The 22,810-nt window shown below is 49.4% G+C and overlaps 1 protein-coding gene across 3 annotated transcripts in view; it reads right to left on the bottom strand.

The window, feature by feature from the left end:
- The window catches only part of LOC144147288 (uncharacterized), a 181,524-nt gene that overhangs the window by 54,987 nt on the left and 103,727 nt on the right, over positions 1-22,810 (bottom strand). For all 3 annotated transcript variants that reach the window (XR_013317882.1, XM_077679386.1, XM_077679385.1), the window contains exon 3: positions 2,984-3,099. Coding sequence is in view for 2 of the 3 variants with exons in the window: in XM_077679386.1 (XP_077535512.1) it covers positions 2,984-3,099 (116 nt within the window). In the remaining variant the exon portion in view is untranslated. The remainder of the gene's footprint in view (positions 1-2,983; positions 3,100-22,810) is intronic.

Genomic DNA, 22,810 nt, shown 5'->3' on the forward strand with positions numbered 1-22,810 from the left:
ATCCAGGCGTTGGGCGTGAGGCTGCCGGAGTACCAGGAAGCAGTGCATGCAGTGGCAGACGTCCCCGGCCTCCTGACCAAGTTCGAGGCCCTGTTCCAGCCCGAGGTGGGGACATTCACCGGCACGGCGGCAAGCATTGAGGTGCCAGAGGGAGCACTGCCCCCTCCAGCCCGACTGCATGGACGGCGTCATCGAGCAGCTGCTGCACCGGCGAGAGGCCGGCACCAACGGCGGCGGGGTGCTGGGCACCAACGGCCGCCTGCTGCACCTGGTGGTGCTGGGTGCCAGGGCCAGCGCCCAGCAGGTGGCACAGGCTATGCGGCAGGTGCTCCCGCAGGGTTTCCGGCTCGACGACAAGGCCCAGTACGCGCTGGACTTCAGTATCATCGGCGGCGACGTGGGCCTGCCGCACAACTCGTTCCACACGGAGCCCCTGCCCCACAGCTGCCTGTGCGTGTGCACCAGCCAGCCGGGGCTGGAGTACATCCGCGAGAGCCTCGAGAAGACCCTGCTAGCCAACCTGGAGCAGGAGAACCGGCTGCCCTTCCACGGCCTGCTCCTGGTCATGGTGTTTGCGGGCCAGGGGGACTTCCTGCGCGAGGAGGTCGTCAACCAGGCCAAGAGCCTGCAGTGCCCCTTCGTGGACGACGGCGGCGGCCTGGACCCCGTGCGGCTGGAGCAGGCTTGTGCGCGCTGGTGGAGAGCATCGAGCGGCTGCACATCTACCAGGCGCTGCCCGCGGTCGCGGGGCCCCGGCTGGACATGCGGCTGATGCTGTGCATGCTGTGCGGGGACCCGTACGCGCCCCAGTAGGTGCTTGCGCCCCTGCTGGCGCAGCCGGGCTGCCTGGCCACGGGCCCGCTGCACTGCCTCAGCCTGGACTCCTTCAAGGGGAGCCAGCTTCACCGACCGCTGCCAGCACAGCACCAGGGGCTGGTGCTACTCGCGCCACTGCGGCACCATGCGCAAGTCCTTCGACACCGGGAAGGCTGACAGCTGGTGCGAGTGTGACACAGGCAGCACCTAATGCTGCCACAACGGCCTCGACACCTGTGCTCCGGCGGAGTGAGAGGCTGCGGAGACCTCCGGACCGGTACTCGCCGGGGGGACAGGTGTTGTTTTGTGTTTGTGTAGGACAAACAAACTTGGGGGTGAGGGGTGTGACAAGTGTGTGGCGCCCCCCATCCCTGATATTCGTTGGCCGCTAAGTTCAGTGGCCCCACCAGGCTCGGTGGGCAACCTTGTGTGTGGCCGGGCAATAAACACCTCCGAGCACAGCTGCTCGGGGGTCAGTCACCGTCACCACCAGCACGCTGCATGTCGTCTCTCGGCTGGAGGGTACCCCTACCCTCCCAGGTTCACGAACGCGGGACTAAATCGTGACACTTGACTTTTGTGAAAGTAAATACTTCATCAACTGCAGAAAAAGATTTCACTCCGCCGTCGCCTGCTGTCGCCCGCTCCACTATAGCTTCTGGCGCTATTTTAAGAACTCAACCGGCAGCAGTAACGCAAGGTTCCACTAGATAGGTTCCACGTTCTTTTTGCAACGCACGTGGAGTAGGAAAACGCGGTTCTATAAATGTTGATGTAGGGCGCCTCGATTAACGCGCGTCTTCGCCGTACAGCAGCGTTCGCATCGAGACACCCGGTTTGGAGCAGTGGAACGCGGGAAATTTAAAATGATTTAAGCAAACCTTTGGAGTCTTTACCTTGCGAGGAGCGCGACGCAAGAGGAAAAACATGAGAGGTGAGCGGAAAAGCGAAGGGAGGCATTTACTTCGCAAAAGCCGATAAAGACTATCGTCTTTTGACGGCATTTGCAACGAAAGGAGCAGATACGCGGCCAATTTTCTTATCTTGGATCTTAATGGTATTACGTCTCATGATAGTATGCGCCACCAAAGCGTCTTACAAAAGTCAAGCCGTATATATTTCGAGCTTCAGTGCCCTCAGTGTTTGTTTGAGGCAGGAGAGAAAACATAAGCATGTCCGTTCAAAAAGGCCTCAACCCTTTTTACCGTGTCATGTGTGCACATAAACTGCCTGAATTAAAGCGAAAGTAACTTGTTTAATCCACGCCTGCAGTAACTTGAAGAAAAGAAGGCACCAAAAGGCAAAATTATTTCCGCAGCTCTGAGATCATAGCGTGCCAACAGTTTTCCCGCATCGGCGATACACCATAGTCGTAAAAGTGTTACAATGTCCCCTAACACCCAAACCCCATCCCTTTGCCCTCCCAGGTGCAGTGGAAGCCCGAGCTGATCAGCTGCGTTCCAGACACGCAAGCCAACCTTGTGTCTCGTCTCAGAGCAGCTGCCACGGCTTGGGGTATCCCGGACTAGGGACGCCATTCGCAATACCATATTCCGATGAGGAAATCTTTTGTCATCGAGGACTACTTCATATTAGATCCGAAGTTTATTAACTTGTTGTGACGCGTTTATTTATTCCTTCGCAATAACGTGTAAAGCAAGGTTTTTTTATTGTCCCCCCCTTTTCTTTGAGCAGTGCGTAAAATACTAGCTCGTCGACATTTCTAAAGATTTTTTTGTATACTGTCCAGTTTCTTTCGCATCAGTGTACCGCCTAAGCAGCGTGGTTTTACTCCACGTTACCGCAAATGCATTAAGCACTTTGTTGTTTGTGGTCTCCTTAACGGTCATCCAGATGTCGGTAAACAAAAGATTAAATGGTCCTTCAAAGAGCACAGGTCGATGTTCTGAAAATGTGTACGCAGTATTCGCATTTGCGTTATTTTATTGGAACGTAGGAATGACGATTTAATTTGGGCGATATAACTACGTTGTATGACATTATTAGCCATGCTTCACTTCAATGAGCCACTCGTTAGTGAATCCTGGCTATCCTTTGTGCGACGGCCTAGAAGCAGAATACTTCGGCCAGGACAGGGTCTTCAAGAAATCGGCATAACGGGCTCCGCAGTGTCGTGCCCTGGTGTTCATGCCTTCCGCATACTTACTTTGCATCTTTTGTCCTTGCTCGTAAGAGAGCGGTGTAGGTGATTTCCTTCACATTCCCCTTTTGGGTGTCCCGGAGTGTAGTTCCCAGCTTGAGACCTGGCGTAGCGAGCGGTACCTGGACGATTAAGAAACGTGATAATTAGCCGAGTTGTTTTGTCTCTTCGAACCGTGCATACGCTTGGGGCAAAGCACAGAAATGAACCGTTGCATTATAACAGAATGGACTTGCAATGAAGAAATACACAATAGACGTACGTCAAAGGGAAGATTAGAATAAACCCACCCGCCGCTGCGGCTCAGTGTCTACGGCGTTGTGCTGCTGTGCCCAAGGGCGCATGTTCGATTCCCGGCGCGGCGGCGGCTTTTCAGATGGAGGCTAACAGCCAACGCGCCCGTGTGTGCGAGATTTCGGCGCACGTTAAAGATCCCCATGTGGCTAAATTAATTCCGAGTCATCCTCTACTGCGCGCCTCATCGCCTATGTAGCTTCGGAGCGTTAAACCCTTTACAATCAAACAATTAAAATAAAACCCACATTCAATATGTTAAATGGACACTGAAGTGATATGTATACTTTGCGGGATTACTTGCGCAAATTGTAGTCCGGACTCCCCAGGCCATGTTACGACCACTCTGGGCGCGTTTACGCGATTTTATTTAGTAGAAAAATTAATTCGAAAATGCTATCCTCCTCTCTTTACGCTCGCCCATTTTCTGCGGCGTTTTCGTGTGACGTCGAGAGGAGCCGAGCTCGCAATTGGCTGCGCTACTGCACGGCTCCCCGGCCTTCAGACAGAGTCAGTCGGCCCAGCGTTTCGTCCGCCGGCCGCCGACGGGTCGTCGCCATTCGCTCACTCAGCTGAAACGAAGCCAGGACACGTTTGTGAATGGAAAGATGGGGCTTTCTTTACTTGGTTAGTTTGTACACTGTATCTAGCTCCAAGTCAACGTCGCTTCACACAAGCGCTGCACAAGCGCACATGCGGCGCTTCGCTGACTGGTACGCCAGTAAGAAAATATAAGGCCTCTTGAAGGCGGGAGAAGAGTCAGCGAAGTCAATATAGGTACTAAGGAAATAAAATCAACTGATATTTTTACCGTACAGCGTAAAAATAGGGTGCGGGAAGCACTTTTTTGCGCTGGGCGAACAAGCACAGCGGTCAGCAGCACGACTACGCATCTGCGAACGCTTTTCCGTCTACGAAATGCAATTGCTAGACATGAGCTATTGTGGAAACTCGGGGGACGCTACTGCGCGAGCGCAATACAAGAAATAGTCACCTAAGCTGCTTGAAATTCCAAAACTAAATAAAAGTGTAAACTTGTTGTACAATATATACCTCATATTACCATAGCCCGAGGACCCCGTCCCGTGGCCGAGCGATCTGGGGCGCTAGGTGTGTTGCCGCAAGTGTTTTGCAAGTCACGAGTTCAAATCCCCGCGGGTACGTGCTTTTTTTTTTTGTAAGTTAACTTTTTCCTTTTCTGCCGAGCGATCTGGGGCGCTACGTGTGTTGCCGCAAGTGTTTTGCAAGTCACGAGTTCGAGTCCCCGCGGGTACGTGCTTTTTTTTTGTAAGTTAACTTTTTCCTTTTCTGCCGATGTTTTCTACATTGAGTTCACCTTTTTTTGGGCCGGAACATTCATGTCTCCACGAACTAGTTCACAAAACGCGCGCAGGCTGGCACTGGCGTGCTAGCGAGTTCTCGTTGGCGTGCTGTTGCCATAAGCACCGACTGCTTGCGGGCAGTGGGCACAGGCCAGAATGAACAGACCCTTGGCCTGGTGCGAACACGCTTTTTACGGTACAGGCATGAGTGAGGCAAGCTCTAAATATGGGGGAAAAGCGCATGACATTTGTGCGTCTGCGGGTACGCGGAGGGCGTCCATGCACTGCGTAGGCCTCGGCTAGTGAATGCTACGATTCCAAGCCGTCCTGGGAGGCTTATCTTTATGCATTTTTACAGCTGACAACATGGCAGAAGCGCGGTACGATGATTACTGAGTTATTGAGAATGCCCATCCAACAACGCCACCGGTTGTGTTTTACAGAACCGAAACCGAAACCGAAACTTGTTTGGTTGCTCACCTTGGGCATCGTCCAATCACGGTGCCCGCTACTCCTAACGTCACAGCTTTAGTTGGTGCGGCCGCCGCAAACCGCGCATGGTAGTTTTTCTTCTTTCGCGCTTTGTAAAATAATTACCGATTTGTCAACCGGATAAACGATGAAAAGTGTGCTAATTTGAGCCAGTCTACGCAGTGCAAGCAAAAACGGGAGCTTGACCAATTCACTTCAGTGTCCCTTTAAACCTACAGGAAACTCCATCATGTTAAGGTGGGCTGAGAATTCTTTTCCACTCAGATTATCTTTTTCGTTCAAGCTGCTGTCACATATGCTTAATTTTTTTTGTTCATGCAACCCCCACTTCTCAGAAAGACCATGCGATTGCATTTGAAACAAAGGTTCCCAAGAATGGTTGATTCTACCTCTTTATCAGCAGGTGACTTTCGATTGAATTCAGGGTGCATCGACCCTTTCCCCGTTATTTGTCTGACTTTCATATAACTTAAAATATTTTCCTTTAAAAAAAGTTTGCCACCTTCACTCTAAGAAAAAAGTGGGTCAGAAATGTGCCGCGGCAAAATTACTCCTGTTCAAGAATAGCACCCTCATTAACACAGCATTCTCATTAACACAGCACTCTCATTTGGCGCCGCAGGTGGGACGTCACGGCGTTTCTTATATAGCACGCGCCCAGTCGGTGACATGCAGGTAAAGTGGATTTATTTTGTCTTGGTGGCGGGATCTGCTGACGAAGCATCTCTTTGTGCCGCGGCCGTTTGCGTGGTGTTTCACCTGCTCTGGCCGGTTGGCATCGCGACAATTTTACCGCGTTATTGGTCTGATGTCCGCGAGGACAGCGTAAGCGATAATGGAAGCAATGCGTACGGTGCTGCAGCAACACAGCAATTTCATCTGATAGAGGTAAGTGAAGTATTCACCACGGCGAGAGATTTTCCCTTCAAACATTAAACAAAAACCGCGCTCAAGACGGGACCCAAAGGAGGAGGCTACATACACATAGCGCTGACTACCAACAAAGTGTTCATTTGCCTCTCAGCAATATAAACGAAAAGATTACACTAAGATAAGGGCAGAAAGAATACAGAAACACAAAAGGTTACAAAAGAAAGTGAAAAGTATGGACAACAAACATCATCTTTGCGTTATCATAATACTACTTCGACCATTTCACTGGTCCACCAGGATGCCCAGTCTCGTCGCAGGGCCAGGTGCCTGCGCATCGATGGCGAGGAGCTCAGCTGGAAGTCAAGTGTGCGCTACCTGGGGCTCACACTGGACCACTGCGTCAACTTCCGGCAGGCCACCATGGAGCTCCGAGTCAGAGCACAGATGGCAACCACAGCAGTGCGAAAGATAGTCGCCCAGGACCGCGGCTGCTCGCAGCGAACGGTCCGGCGGCTCTACAATGCTGTGGCTGTGGGACTCTTCATGTACGGGCTACCATTGGTCACCCTGCGCAAGCCCAGCTGGCGGCAGCTGGAGGGTGACCACCGGAGGGGCGTCCGCACCTGCCTTGGCCTGCCTCGAGACTTCTAGTGTGCGAAGACGCTGGCCGATGCGGGGGCGTGGACGCTCCAAATGACGGCGGACTAGCGCGCCCCGGGCCACAATGACCGGACGCGGCGGGCTGAGGGAGGTAGCCCCCTGCTGCAGCGTCTGCGCACACACCGCCACTCGCATATGGGGCGCATGTTGGCCCTGTACGAGAAGGTGGTGGCCCGCGTTGAAGCAGGCCCCCCATCCAGCCGCCCCCCTGCCCTGGAGGCCGAAGTGCACACGGACATCCCGGGCCTGCGTAGCAAGCGGCTGACGTCGCACTGCGGGCAGCTGCAGCTGGCCCGGGGCGCCGTGTGGGGTAACCTGGAGGACCACACCATGGTATACACGGATGGCTCCGTGCGGCAGTGGCAGCGTTCGGCCACGGCGGCCGCAGTGCTGGGAGAGGCCACCAGGCAGGACCGGCTGCACCACACCTCATCATCCGCCACGGCCGAAATGGTGGGCGTAAGCCTTGGCCTGGACCTTCTACTGGAGCTGGAGCCGCCCCCCGAGCGTTACGTCCTGCTGTGTGATTCTCGAGTGGCCCTACTTCGGATCCGGGAGGGCGACCCGCGCTCCCTCCTAGTGTGGGCCGTGCGGGACAAGGTGTCACAGCTTCGCGGGTTCGATTCCTGGCCGCGGCGGTCGCTTTACTAATGGAGGCGAAAAGCAAAAATGCCCGTGTGTACGAGATTTCGGCGCACGTTAAAGATCCCCACGTGGCCAAAATTAATCCGGAGCCCTCCACTACGGTGCACCTCAACGCCTGCGTTGCGTCGGCGCGTTAAACCCTACAATGAAGGTGCCACAGCTGGCTCAGCGGGGAGATCGCATGCGGCTGCAGTGGGTGCCAGGCCAGATTTGGTTGGAGGGCAATGAGAGGGCAGATGAACTGGCCGCCGACGCCCACGAGCTGCCCCCTTCGCCCAGGCAGCCCACGCAGCTCCGGATGACGCCCGCCTGCTGATCCAGCGACATGTACGGGCCCAGCACCCTGACCCGAGGTTGGCCGCTGGAGAGGCTTCACCACCCGTGCGGGCCACAGGATGCCCAGACAGCAACGCTCGGCTGTCCTGCGCCTCCGCGTGGGGTGCGTGTGGCCGGCCGAGCGAAAACACCGCCTGGGGCTCATCGAGGACCCGTCGTACCAGCACTGCCAGGCGGCTGTCCAGACCCTGCCGCATCTGGTCCTGTAGTGCCCCCAGTTTCTGGAAGGGAGGACTGTACTGTTGGCCGCCTTCTGAGGAGGAGCTCGGGTCTTCAAAGAAATTTTGTGGCCTTTAGGCAGTGCCAGAGAGCGGGACGGGGTCCGTGAGGCCCTGGGGTCTTCCTGGATGCCTCAGGACTCCTCGCGGCTCTCCGCTTTTTCCCACATAAACTAAACTGTGTGTGTGTGTGCGTGTGCGTGTGCGTGTGTGTGTGTGTGTGTGTGTGTGTGTGTGTGTGTGTGTGTGTGTGTGTGTGTGTGTGTGTGTGTGTGTGTGTGTGTGTGTGTGTGTGTGTGTGTGTGTGTGTGTGTGCTTTGTTTTTTTTGCATTCGTGTTTTAGCGTTTACCTGGTATATGTTGCACATATATGTCCTGTTAGACCTGTATATATTTTTATATGTATCTTCTCCTCTCTATCCTCCCTTTCCTGTATAATTGTGTTCCCCATTGCACACACCCCTCCACCAGCAGGCGTTCCGGTGTCCACCCTTAGGTGAGACAAACTACGCCTGCTGGTGGACTCTTCTTTCCTTGTTTACACAAAATAATTCATTCATTCATTCATTCGCTCAGTCTTCAATAAAAGCTATCTCCTTTGGAGACAAGGCAACCGAAACGGTGCTTACGTAATCAGTGCCACTCTTATAAATCATGTATGCTTACATCTTTGCGTTATCATATTACTAGTTCGACCATTTCGCTTAGTCCTCAATAAACCCTATCTCCTTTGGACACAAGGCAACCGAAGGGACGCTTATAAATCGTGCATGCATCCAGCATCTCACGCGTGCGCTGATTGCCGTAGTGCTTTATCACTTTACACTGCTCAAATTCAGGAGTGCACTTGCAGGACGACACGTGTGAAGGGAGCCAGCCACCTGATTTTGCTTTGACACTGGACGCGTGCTCCATAAGCCGTACGTCAGCCACCGCCAACGGAATGAAGTAAACCACGCCGGCCCTGCACTTGGTGAAGGGTCGCACGTGGTTTATGTCCCAATCTCTACGAGAACGAGAACCATCATTAACTCGCGCACACATCTTTCTAAGTTTGTTGTGAGCCGACAACACCCGACGCACACCTGCATGCTCTTCCCACAACCTTCTCCAGCTTGTGGCTAACATCATGAATATAAGACATCACAGCAAAGTTATCACTGTCCCTTGAAGGTTCTTGTTTATACGAAGGAGTGCGCAGTCCCCACAAAATCTTGTTGCCCACGCTCTGGAGGAAGAAACTCCAGAAGAAACTTCGTACGGAATCTCTGCTAAACACCGTCAAATGTGTAGGATATGCTGACTCGCATACATTTGTGTCACAAAAGTCGAGCCGCATTTCTGCCTCTTTTAGCAGGTTTTCGACGGTCTGTCTGGGTACGCAAACGGGGCAGCATGTGCATTGGCCGAAGCCGCCGCCGAAGGCTAACGGACGTTGGAACGACGTACTTGATCGCGCTGGCCGCTGCACTGCCGAGGTGTAGTGAAAGTTTATAGCGCTTTCAATTACTCCCAAACAAGAAACGTTGTATGTGCTTTGATGAGTTTATGTCAACCTGGAAGAGAGATAAAATGTCAACGTGGGAAGAAACTAGTAGGTGATTACAGCGGCTGATTTCAGAACCCAAGCAGGCAGGCGTTTCTGAGAAATACACGACACGTATATTCTGGGGGAATATAATTTTGCGCGTGACAAGTCTTTTGAACAAGGTCTCGCTCCCGCCGAATTTCTGTACGTCCATGGTTCTCCCATATCACGAAATATGCACCCGGATCATCATCAAGACAGAAGAACCGCCAGAGCAACTGCACTTCACCGGCAGATGTGCGGGAGCCCACATGTCCTCTATGTGGATGCTGCGAATTATCACGACCAACTGGCTGCGGCCGTAGCCGTGGATGACCGGCAAAGAAACGCAGTGACCTCGGGCACAATCCTGACAACGCACCCTGAGGTGGCGAAAGGAGCGGCTATTGCGCTCGCGATAGCTAGCACGGAAGCCAAAATTATTGTGTCTGATTCCAAGACGGGAATAAGAAACTTCCTGGATGGCAAGTTGGGCGAGTTGGTACGGATTCATCTCGAAAACAGGCGCGGAAAGACGTAGACTAAGAAGAAAAATACACAGGACGACGCGCTAACTAGCAACTGGCAACATTTATTAGGAAACATAAATATATAGGGCGACCAACCGACATAATTCACTGATTAAGTGAATTATGTCGGTAATAGCATATCATGGGTTGTACTTTTATGTCAGGGGAAACTTTTATTTGATAATCTATGTATAGGTCTTAATCAGTGAATTATGTATAAGCCTTAATCAGTGAATTATGTCGGTTGGTCGCCCTATATATTTCTGTTTCCTAATAAATGTTGCCAGTTGCTAGTTAGCGCGTCGTCCTGTGTATTTCTCTTCTTAGTCTACGTCTTTCCGCGCCTGTTTTCGAGATGAAACTTCCTGGCTGAACGAATATCCATGCCAGGGGCCAAAATTCTTTCGACGTTTATTGGTGACAGATGCAGGCATGTTAGCCTTGTATGTACACCAGCACACTCATCCCTGGGGGAATGGACTGGCTCACAAGGCAGCCCGAGATTTCGGCAACTAGGCTGACCTCGACGGAGACATCTGGCCTACGTTCACGGGGAGCAGAGACAGGCTGGTCACGTACAGGGACATTACGCACCACTACAGGTTGAGCCGCCTCAAGTACCCTGCACCACACTCTTCCTCAACAGATGGCAGTTGGTTGCGTGGAGACGACTACAGTCAAACACGTTCCCCAACCCCGCTCTCTACAACCGATATTTCCCAGACACATTTTCCGACAGATGCAAGTAGTGTGCAGACAAAGCCACCCTACAACACATCATATGTGCATGCCCGCAGATAACTCGTTCACCGTCGTCCTGATTAAACATCAGGACTCAAGTGCGATGGGAGGCAGCCTTGCTCAGCTCTCACCCCGACTCACAACAACTACTCGTCCAGCTGGCGGAAGATGCCGCTACGGCCTACGGGCTGATGGCCGCCATCCAACGAGAAAGGCTAGGTGACTTCCTCCCCGTGACCCCCTTCCTTCTACCAGCTTGGGCTCAAATAAAGTTCTCTCTCTCTCTCTCTCTCTCTCTCTCTCTCTCTCTCTCTCTCTCTCTCTCTCTCTCTCTCTCTCTCTCTCTCTCTCTCTGTAGAAAATAATTATCTGTTGTTTTTTTTGGGGGGGGGAAGAGGGGGAGGGTCCTGTTAGGGCATAAGGCGAGCATACCCGATGGGCCAAAAGGTTTAAATACATGTGTACTTTTCGCGACTTTTTTCTCGCGGGTCGCCCTACTTATGTCCAGTACGTAAAGTTAAAACTCGAAATAGTTGCATCGCCCCTTCAACTGGTACGCAAGTGCAGTAATTTTGTCGCCATGCTGGTTCGAAGGTGGGTGACACCCAGCGGGTCTTCATAGCAGTAGACGGACACGACAGCATCACCGCAACCATTATGGAGTAGATGGTTATTCCCCTTATCGTAGATTCTTTATATTCAACATGTGTTACCGACCCGCCTCGCCTGACTCATATGATGGTTGGTAAGGTAAATGAGTGGGGAATAACGGTGTAAACGTTAACTATTTCTTCGCAGTGGCCACGTATTATAGGAAACAGGTGCTACCTCGAGGCAGCTTGTGTAGTTCTGTGGTTAAAAAGTGCGACGTGGCATATAAAAATTAGGTTTTTATTTTTTCTAAAGTACAAAGGATAACATACGTGCGAAAGTCGAGTTCGCAAACTTGTACTCTAGTCGCAGTTGCCTGACCTGTTGTCAGTAGCACGGAAGCATTTGGCAAGTCTATTGCCAAAGGGTCTGAGTCAAGTATTTTATCAATATACAAGGTTATTCAATGTTTTTTTTTATTTAATATCAGCTTGATCAGTTGAGCAGACGTTCTTGCAAAAGCAATTGCAGTGCTCTAATTTTTGGCAGTACTTATGTGAAACCAGGGCACGCAGCTCATCGCACGTGAACTTAAAGGCCAACTGCCCTCAAAATCTCGACCCCGCGAAATCGCTGTTCCTGCATAGTATGACTAAAAAGACCGCGATGTACGAAGTATGACGCCTCAAATGTGCGTAATTACGCCGCAAGCAACCAGCAAAAATCGACGATTTTGAAAACGAAACAGGGCAAAACGCGGCCATTACGGGCAGGCGGAAGTGACGTATCAGCCGTCAGCGCGAGCGGGCAGACGGCCTGCCTGTCCTGACGGCGCAAGCTGTACGGACCGGCCGACGCGACCGGCTCGGCCAGCCAGATGGAGTGTAGTGCGAGTAGAGTGTACTAGAAGTTTTAGAGTGGCCCGACCGGCCGCCCGGAGAGGTGCTCGTTTCGCGCAGAAAATAGCAGCGGCGCTGTAGTCAACGACAACTGAAAGCGAAAGCGGCGGCTGGCCGCGCGCACGCCCACGCGCGGGCCAGGAAACGCTGCTGCTTTACGCGCGGAGCGCTCGAAATTTGTTCTGCGGGTAGTCCAACTGTTTAAATATACTGTAGGTACAGTGGACTGTGGGTAACGAAATGAAAAATAAATGCTGCAGCTCATTTTGCTTTAGTTTTGCCTTTCCCGCTCGACAACAACAAGGAAAATTACGTATTTTCCTTTGCAGCATTTGTAGCGGATTGTAAATAAAGTAATTGCAGCGACATTTTCGCTTTTTCAATTTCTCATAACAAGGTATTTTGCGTGAAATTGCCTGGTATGATCCAGTTCATGATTGCTTTATGATTGTGTCCTTATTGTGCTGCTTGATGGACATAGTTGGTCGACGCTAAGGACATGAAAAAATATATGAAGACTGGGATGATAGCTTCTCAGATGAATTTTTTATTTATTGTGTTGCAATTTACGCTCGGACTGCAGTTATGTGGGTTAATATCATAAGTTGCGTTTGTTTTTTTATTGCGTGAGTTGTTATTATAGCAGTATTTAAGCAGTGGCCCACTTGGGATAATTATGGGTCACCGTGGTGGCCGATCAGAAAATGACACGCGCAAGCGAGGTATCCTAGCTTCTCAGATGATTTTATTATTTATTGTCTTGCAATTTACGCTCGGACTGCAGTTATGTGGGTTAATATCATTAGTTGCGTTTGTTTTTTATTGCGTGAGTTGTTATTATAGCAGTATTTAAGCAGTGGCCCGCTTGGGGTAATTACGGGTCACCGTGGTGGCCGATCAGAAAATGACACGCGCAAGCGAGGTATCCTTTTAACTAAAAAAGGGGTTAGCCCAGCGGTTAGCTCAGTTGTCCCAATAACCGTCTTTCATAGAACTATTCCCGCGACGTTCTATTAATCGCACCACCTTTCACCTAATTAGGTCAAGAAAGGAGTTGAATCAAATTAACACAAGTTTAATTCACAAGTATGCTGATGGTACAATTACACGCACATAGAACAAATGCAAAACATAGATCAGAAAATATATTGACCGCGACAACAATGAACTCCCAGATGTCGCGTGACAACAGCGTTCTTGACAACAACAATGACAACAGCGTTCTTGAACCTCCATAGGTTCACGAACGCTAACATGGAGGTTCAAATAAACGGAACTGCAACAAAATACACATTTTGTTTTCATTTTCGATAGCCCATAAAATGAAATGTAACGTGGGAAATCATGCACAAAGTCTACACAGGTAAATGTTTAGGAATAACGCTAACATGAAGGTTAAATTGACATTTTTGGCCAACGCATTTTCATAACTCACCCTCGATCATTAGGGACGGCTAATTTTAAGGTGTTGCTCCCACCTTCTAATGTAATTACGGAACTTGATTAAACCTTTTATATAGAAATGAATCCGTGCCACAATGTATACAGAACCCAACCAAATTTGCTGTCAAGGTCTCACGTGCTGGTCGCAACCAACGCCGTTAAGGTGTTTGCTGTGAATAAGGGCTGCGGCACATCCATAACGCTGTCATGGTGGAGCTCCTTGTTGCTGAAGCAACCGGTAAAAACGTCCTAGAGATCGCTAATAAACTTTCAAAAATGCACGGAAGGATTCAGAAGCCCCCCCCCCCCCCCCCCCTCTAAAATACAAGAGGTAGTAAGCACAGCGGCATCTTCCCCTGGCATGCAGGATTGGTCATGCAGACTTTGCACTTCGTTTTCAGTACACACTTCCTTACCAAGTGCCTGCAATATGCGACATAGCAGGTTAATAAAATAATTAAGAAAGCCCACTAACGACAGTACAAGCATCAACGGCAGGGGAAGCCCAGAAGAAGGCTCTTGGTATTTTTGTTCCAAATGAGAACGTAAAAAAACGTAAAAACAAGACAGCCTGTATAGAATGTGCGCCCGCCGCTTTTGCTTCGCGCGCAGAGTCAAGAAGGGGAAGGGAAAAGCATTCCTGGTGCCTGTCCCTAAAATTAATCCCTCGTTAACTCGAACTCTGCTATCTCAAAATATCTTCTCGAAACTTTTTCTCACAGTGTGTTTACCTCCCATAGGCGCTAAGCATTAGCCCGCTTTATCTCGAAACGTTTTTTCGGAGGACCACGGATGTCTCGAAATACTGGCAGAGAGGACACAAGGCAAAGTCCGCTGCAGGCAGCTGATAAGGTCCCCGTTCGAATGATTACTCCCGCCGAGCGCGGTCGTGAAGTGCAAGTTTACGCGGACTACCCGTCCCCGTTGCTGGGGACGGGTAGTCCGCGTAAACTGTCTGGAGCGTACATCATTGCTGTGGACGACGCAGCTGATCATGCGGACGAGGAGGAGCCTCCAGAAGTACGTGCTCACAACGCCAGAAATAACATACATGCTGCGTCTGCTTTGTAACAAGGTAGAATGTAGCGGTGGCGACCACCAATTCACGCGATGCATTGAGAAGCTCGGGTACGCTTTTCTGGGGTGCAGATGCGAACGCGAAACAGCCGAGCACAACACAGTTCTTTCTTCTGCAATAATAAAGTTTCTTTTTCCTGCGAATTATTTTGCATTCATTACGAAATCTCCCCTGTGCAATAGTGCTTTTGTTAGCACCACTAGCTGTTATTTCAGGGACCGGGCTACAAATTTTCTGTATTTCACTTGACTCGAAATTCTGTGCTTATCTCAAAATTTTCAGATAATTTTACGACTTTGAGTTAACGAGAGGTTACTGTATATCAACAATTAACGTTTTCAGAAAACGCATAAAAAATGAGAAAGTATCGTTCAAGCGGAGTCATAACGTTTCTGCGTCTACTTTCTAAATCAGCTGACCGAAGGTGCAGGTTCGATTCCCGGCGGCGGCGGTGCCGCTTTTGTGATGGAGGATAAAAGCGAAAAACGCGCGTGTCTTCGAGATTTCGGCGCACGTTAAAGATCCCCAGGTGGTTAAAATTAATCCGAAGCCTCCCAGTACCGCTTGTCTCATCGCCTGTGTAACGCCGGCGCGTCAAACTTCATAATCCAAAATAAATCAGCTTCGCAAGCGCAAAACACCACCGCGAGCAACGCAAATTTTGCCGCGCTTGCAGGCTTGGAGCTAGTGCCGGGGAGCGCCGGCTGTTCAGTTGTCGACGACAGCAGCGCCGCCGCTACACCGGTTTTATTTTCTGCGCGAAAGTCGACCCGGCGGAGCAATGGGAGAGGCCGCCGCTTGGGCCACTCTAAAACTTCTAGTACACTCTAGTGCGAGCGCGCGCGTGCGGGGTGTGGGAGGCGCGCGGAAAAGCGAGCGCTTGTCCGCGTAGGCATGATGTCGCCGCGTAGGCATGATGTCGCGCCGACACTCGGAAAGGAGAGAACCGTACGGTTAACGAAGCCTCTTCGGAGCCATGAAAGTCAGGCGTACCGGCGCGAAATACGAGTTTCCTGGATTCTCCCGCTGCCAGGCAGGCCGATCGGCCTGGACGGCTGGCATGTCACTTCCGCTAAGTGGCTGTTTGCGCAACACGCCGGCAGGTGCTTTCTCGTCTGCAAGGGCGGTATTTTAAGTGCCTGAAACGGAATAATCACGCATTGCACAGAGCTACCGGTCGCGTCGCAGTAGTTCTCATGGTACCTACTACACATTTCGAAGGCATTTAGCCAGGGTGAAATTTGAGTGCAGTTGGCCACATGAAAACGATAGATTAATATCGTTTTCATGTTTCCATGGACATGGTTAAATTTAACCCACCCGATGGGCAAGGCAAGGAACAGATGATTGACATGATACATGTGTTGCTGAGCCTCAACAAAGAACTTTAACTTTGTAAGTTAAGTCACTACTGTCACGATTCTGCGCATAAGGTAAAAAAGGTGGCGGGTAAACTTAAAGCCATGACTAAGCAAGTTCTAGAATACGTAGGCCATGTTCGAGTTCTTTCAGGTGATTTTTTATTTGCCACGCATTGGTAAGTTAAGAGCCTTTTCCCATCGTACCCCATCCTTGATAATTTCATGAAGTCGTCGAATATTTTCAATGGATAAAATTTAGCATTCCGCACACATTTTGGAAGCATGACGCGTACTGACAAGCACGTAATGTTCTCTCATCTTTCTCAAAAAATGCAGAAATTCTTAACAATAATTCCTTTGAGGAGGTACGTGCTCGTCTTCGAAATGGCTTTTCGTATTTAAAGTGAAGTTGCACGTAATAAATTTTTAATAACGAAACTTGGCGCATTGCTTTTTTTAGTCGCGATGCCACAGGTTTCTAGTGGATCATATTCTGGTTTGAATTTGTGTAACACATTGAGTGTTTTTAGCACATCTCAAAACATAAAAAAGCGGTGATGCCGGCATGGCAATTAAGTCTGTGGCGGTAATACCAGACGCGTCGGTGTAGCTCGGCGGCTAAGGCGTTGAGCTGGTGTGCGCAGGTTCTATCGCAGCACTGGGAGTATTTTTGATGCATTCGAATAATGAGAACGCCCATCAGTCGAGATTTTAGCTGGTGAAAAATTCTAAGCCGTTTTGAATTAACCGTGCTCCTCTATTATAGTACAACCAATCGCGTCAGTAATTCAAACACTCAAAAGTTGAAATTTTAATTTGCCTAGAAAAAATTTTAGGTCATCTGAATGTTGCACTTTTCAGGAATTTTAAAAGATGTACTTAATCCAAAGCCCCCAGAATATCTCATGGCCAAGTGGGAGCTTCAGCGCACAAAGACCCAGAATTTGTATGTTTTAACTTTTCACGAACTCCGCTATAACAAATATTACATTACCATGAGCGTAGTCTTTTAGCTGAGAACAACGACAGGTCAATTGCATACAAATATGAATGGAGTTTGTTTTATGTGTGTGATTTTTTTTTTCAAAGTGTAACGTGTATCCTGCAAAACGTTTTTCGAAAATAATTTATTGTCATCCACATCGTATTTTACCCTTGATTTTTAAATTAGCAAAAATAAAGAAAACTCAAATTAACGCGCAAGAGTTGAAGGTAGCAAAGCTGTACGCAACCTTCACGACGGTTTTGTCTACCATTGCGGCCGATTTGTTGCTTCGTCGGAGCCGCAACTATCTTTACTGCATCATTGTTGCTATAAGTTGAAGCTTCCATCATTCTGTTGGAATGGAAGAGATAATTATTGGACGCTACATTAGAGGGGCTGACGCTATGACTTGTCCTTATTGCCCAGAGCAAATGTAGCCACGATTACGGCTAACGCTGGAGTTCTTTTTTTCTGGCAAATTGTGCCCAATTTTCCTAAGTGGGTATCCTGTGCTTGAGAAATGTGCACCGTGGACGTTGGGTGGTCACCGTAAGGCGCACTCTCGTGCACGTGTTCTGCATTTTCTTGACGTTTTCAACTGCGGACACGAAAACATACAGAAACGCACGCTAGTTATAATGTATTTTTTTCATTCCGGAGTAAAGAAAGCAGCGGAACCGCATCCCTTCGCAGCCTACAAAGGCCGAGTGGAAGCAACGGGCGGCGCTTTCAGGATGCATGTGCACAATTCCGCCCACCTATTAGCTGGTGCTTTTTAAAGACGACAGTCTTTCTTGGTATGCATGATCAAAGAAATTTTGGCCTGTCTGTCTGTCTGTCTGTCTGTCTGTATGTATGTATGTATGTATGTATGTATGTATGTATGTATGTATGTATGTATGTATGTCCCTCGATTCATTCATCAGGCCAAAGTTAAAGCAGTTCTTAAACGCGGAATTTCTATACCCCCAGCCATTTCCAGACAGCTCGATCTGGTGGCTGCGTTCATACTTGTGAACATCTTTGCGCAAAAACAAAACATTATACATATATGAGGCACAACATGAATACATGAGTGATATTTGCAGTGTTTCTTCGTTAAAAAATACTGGATGCTTCATTTGAGAGACGCTAGTGTTTCTTGAGCTCCGGTTTCAAATGAAAAAATTACGCCCACCTCCCCTCGCGGGAACCCTGGTGTGATGCGACGCTGAGGGGGGTTCAAGCGCATCGGAGAGCAACCGTCGACCGAAAGGCCATCGGAGAGCGGCAGGCACACCGGTTATATGCGCAGCGCGCCCGAAGGAGAGGAGACCGCGGAGAGAGAGAGAGTACTGCACATGCGCAGCACCGCGCGCAGCGCCGCCCACCTGCGGAGTGAGAGCGCGCTGGGCTGCACACGCTCTCACTTGTGCACGCGCCGGCGCCAGTGTGTCTGCCGCGGCTATGATGCAACACAATACAACACAATCCACTTTAATCCAATCCAATCCAAATCCAATCAAATCAAATCCAAGTCACGCCAAGCCAACCCAAGCCAAGCCAATCCAATCGAATCCAATCCAATGGCCCTCGCGAGAGAGTGTTCGCTATCGGAGAGGAGAGCGGGAGAGTGGCTGCGGACAATGGACGCACGCGGACAACAACGGACGCACACAGGAAGGACAGGGCCGCCGACAAGAGATGCTCTGAGCGTCGCATCTAATATTTGCCACTGTACGGATACGAAACGAGGAGTCACGGAGAAAAGAAAATTCCTTCCGCCGAGCTCACGGGGCCACCACCCGTGTGCAGCACTGTGTACGCGGCTGCGGACACGGCCGCCTGCGAACACACGACTTTGCTACCCAGGGCCACTGCTTGATGGCTCCACCGTGTTGATTCGGTAGGTTTTTCAGGGGTGCGCTGGAAAGAACGGCGATAGATAATGCCATTTTCGACCCTTCGTTGGCCATGGCAGTGTCGTGAAGAGCCAGCTGTACACGCGAGGCCATGCCCAGAAAGGACAAGGAACAGATACGATGACTTGTTTAGTAGAGTTAGCAGAAGACTTTCATCTTTGAACGACATTTGCAGCGAAGCGAATAGATACGCGCAAATGTTTCTGCATTCGCAATGCTGGCGTGTTATATCCCGGGGAGTATGGAGAGGTCCTTCTCTGCTGGGGTGCGTGAGTGGGCGAAACCGTTTCAAGAAGTGCAAGGCTATGGCGTGCAATGTCGCTGGGAGCTTTGCCAGTAAGAGCGACCAGCGGCGAATACCTCCCTCGCCGTTAGTTTTGGGGAAGCTACCTGCGCTAGAGATACACACTAAACTTTTTTACACCATGTTAGCCAAAAAGGGTGTGGCATAAGTGGAAAAAGGGTGTTGGGAGGCCTTTACACCTTTTTCTTGAATCTCAACACCCTTTTCCTAGCTCTACATCCTTTTTGTGTAAAAAACGGGTGTTGATCAACTTCAACACCCTTGGTTTTTCTTAGGGTGTTGAAAGGGTGTGGAAAAAGTGTTCAGCTCTTCATTGAATGAGGCCTTGTTTGGATGCATAATAGCACTGTAAAGAAGACGACATCCTCTCATATACTCCTCTAGTCACAAAAAATTTTCAAACGCAAAAAAAAATAATTGCTCGTATGTAATGATCGATAGTTTCCATACGCGGTGCACCTCATGCCCCAGTTTTACCTTTGGCACGTGAAGCACCAATTTGAACCTTCAAAATTAAAATCACTATAGTCGTGCGCCGAAAAGGGTGTTGTTTACCGTATGCAACACGCTTGGCTTTCTGAAGGTTGTTGAAACGGTGTGAAATATCTGTTAAGTTGCAAAAAAGAACTGGGGACCTGGGGGTCGACCTAGTTTCTTCCGGTGTTGCTAAGTTTTTTTTATGTTTGCTAAGCGTTCAATGTTCTTGCTAAGCTAGGATGACCGCTGAGGGGTCCAGGCCAAGTTTAACCGGGTTTTACAAGGCTGTTCCAGTGTGTCCCCCCCCACCCACACACACACACACTGCCAGGAGATCCAAGGGGGAAACAAGCTAAGTCGGCCCCCAGCTATGCTGTTATCCAGCCTTGCACCACTATTGCAAGCTGCACCAATTTTTTGCCTTTTAGAATCCAAAAAAGACTAGTACCTTGGAAATGGTATAGTCAGAGGTGCGCATACGCATACGCCCCTTCTGCTCACACTCTAACAAACTCGAAAGCCGATTTCAATGTTATTCATTCATTCATTCATTCATTCATTCATTCATTCATTCATGTTTTATTGCGTGTCCAATACACCATAGAGGCTCTTACATTGGTACACAAGTCAGACAGTAAAATGTGATAAAGTGAAAATTAAAAACTCCCACCTCGCCTCGCAGGAACCCCTGTGTAGACGCGACGCATAGGCGGAGCGGCGAAGGGACAGCGCTTTATAGCACGCATAACGTTGAGGCGACTGCGTAAGCCGGTCCTAGTTGATGACGACTTTGGCGTACTTGTAAAGCGGCGTGGACTCTAGGTGTTTGAGCCAAGCGTGGATGTTGCTTCGCCGGAGAACGGCACACCGGTTATATGCGCGGCGCGCCCGAAGGAGAGGAAACCGCGGAAGAGAGAGTACTGCACATGCGCCGGCCCCAGCGCGCCTGCCGCGGCTATGACGCAACACAATCCAACACAATCCACTTTAATCCAATCCACGCCAAGCCAAGCTAATCCAATTCAATCGAATCTATTACAATGCCCCTCGCGAGAGAGTGTTCGCTATCGGAGAGGAGAGGGGGTGAGCGGCGGAGAGCGCAGCTGGCGCGGCGAGGAGAATGGGGGAGGGGTGGACAACGCCGCCGACAACGACGACGACAACGACGACGACGCCGGAGGGACGAGGCGAGTGAATCAGATGCTCTGCATCTAAAAACATCACCAATTTAATATAGCTACAAGCACATGCCGATATCGCGAGCACAGATTTATCAGTGAAATAACCGTGAATAGAAGGCAGAACCGCAAGTCATGGCATTCGAAACAGATTTGTTAAGGTACGATTAAAAACACTTTGAGGCATGAAGAAATCAATATCTGTTGACATACAATTGCACAGAATTTGCAGGCGTTCAGCAGGTGATTTGCTATGTGGCATAGTGGGGGCAAATAATGTACACTGGCGCGTGAATCGCTGAGGGACATGTAAATTGACGCTGTGAAGTAAATCGGGAGCGTCAAAATTACCATTCAGTATCTTATAGAAAAACATGGCGTCACGATAACATCGGCGAATTTCTAGGTCGGTGATGCCTATAATATTTAAAAGAGAATGGTATTCATAATAAACCTTACGTTCGAAATATCTGTCATAGATGATTGTAACCAGGCGCTTCTGGGCTGATTCTATTAGGTAGGAATACGTTTTTGGGAGCTGGTTCCAAACAATGGAACCAAATTCTGAACGCGATCTCACCAAAGAACAAAACAAGTGGATGATGGTATCCGGGCATTTGACATTGCGTGTGAGGCGCGAAATTACACCCAGTAGTTTAAAACCGGTGTTACGAAGGGACGCAACATGCGGTTTGAAATTAATATGACTATCAATAAGTACTCCTAAATCTTTGATAACGTTTACGCGAAAAATAGCTTCATTGCCCACTTGTAGGAAAACAACACTTGCGCATTCTGCCTCGATAGAGTATTGATTTTGGTTTTAGACGTGTTTAGAGATAAACAATTTTTCATACACCACTGCGAAATGGTACAAATATCCTTCTGCAGGTTTACACAGCCCTCTTTTGACTGAATGTTTGAAAACAGCTTCATATCATTCGCGAACAGAAGTACTTTTCCAAAATTTACACAATTGACAACATCATTTATAAAAACAAGAAACAACAGTGTTCCCAATACCGACCCTTGTGACACTCCGGAGGTCGGAACAAAGGGTATAGACAAAATATCATGAACACGGACATAATTTTGACGCTTTGATAAATAACTGAGCATCCATTTACAGAGCGCGGGACAGAAGCCATAGTCTTTGAGCTTCCGTATGAGTAATTCATGATGGACTCTGTCGAATGCCTTTGATAGATCAAAGTAAATGCAGTCCACCTGACCTCTGTTTGAGACCACAGGGGACACGTGGGTCAGGAAGGAGCAGAGGTTAGTTTCTACAGATCGCCCTCTCACAAAGCCGTGCTGTTGAATTGTTAACAGCTTCGACAGATGAGCAGAGAAGCGCCTACACACAATTCTTTCAAAACCTTCGAAAAAGCACAAAACACCGGTCTGCACATTCACCGGTCTGCGCGTTCCAGAGGAGTGACATCATAGCCACGGCAGCCGCACTGGCGCCGGCGTGTGCCCTAATACTCTATCTGCAGTGATGCACCCTTTAGAGGTGTTGCGGTTCTTTTTCTTTCTATTTTTTTGCTAACGCCACCAAAACTAGCTCAAGCTTAAAGAGCAAAATTATGCCAATTTATATTGCTTTACCATTGTGAGGTACAAAACACGCCCCGCTTGTACAAACTGTTCAGTCCACCCGTGTAAACAAGTACAAAATGCTTCCAAAGTTGGAGGTCTCCTCACCTTTTCCCTTAATTTGCGGTCTTTTCGTACACCCTTTTTCTATTCAACCTTTTTCTTTATGCCCTTTTTCTTAATTTTGAACAACCAAATTTGTAGCTTTACACCCTTTTGGGAAAACGGGTGTTGAAATAATGAACACCCTTGTTGGAGGGTGTTGAGGAGGCGGGGAAGATTTGTTTGGCATTTAATAAAATTCAATAACTTCTGGAACGGAAAAACTACCTCGTAATT

Source organism: Haemaphysalis longicornis, unplaced genomic scaffold (assembly GCF_048455015.1).
Source record: "Haemaphysalis longicornis isolate Haplotype H1 unplaced genomic scaffold, Haemaphysalis longicornis Haplotype H1 scaffold_7, whole genome shotgun sequence".
Classification (NCBI taxonomy): domain Eukaryota; kingdom Metazoa; phylum Arthropoda; class Arachnida; order Ixodida; family Ixodidae; genus Haemaphysalis; species Haemaphysalis longicornis.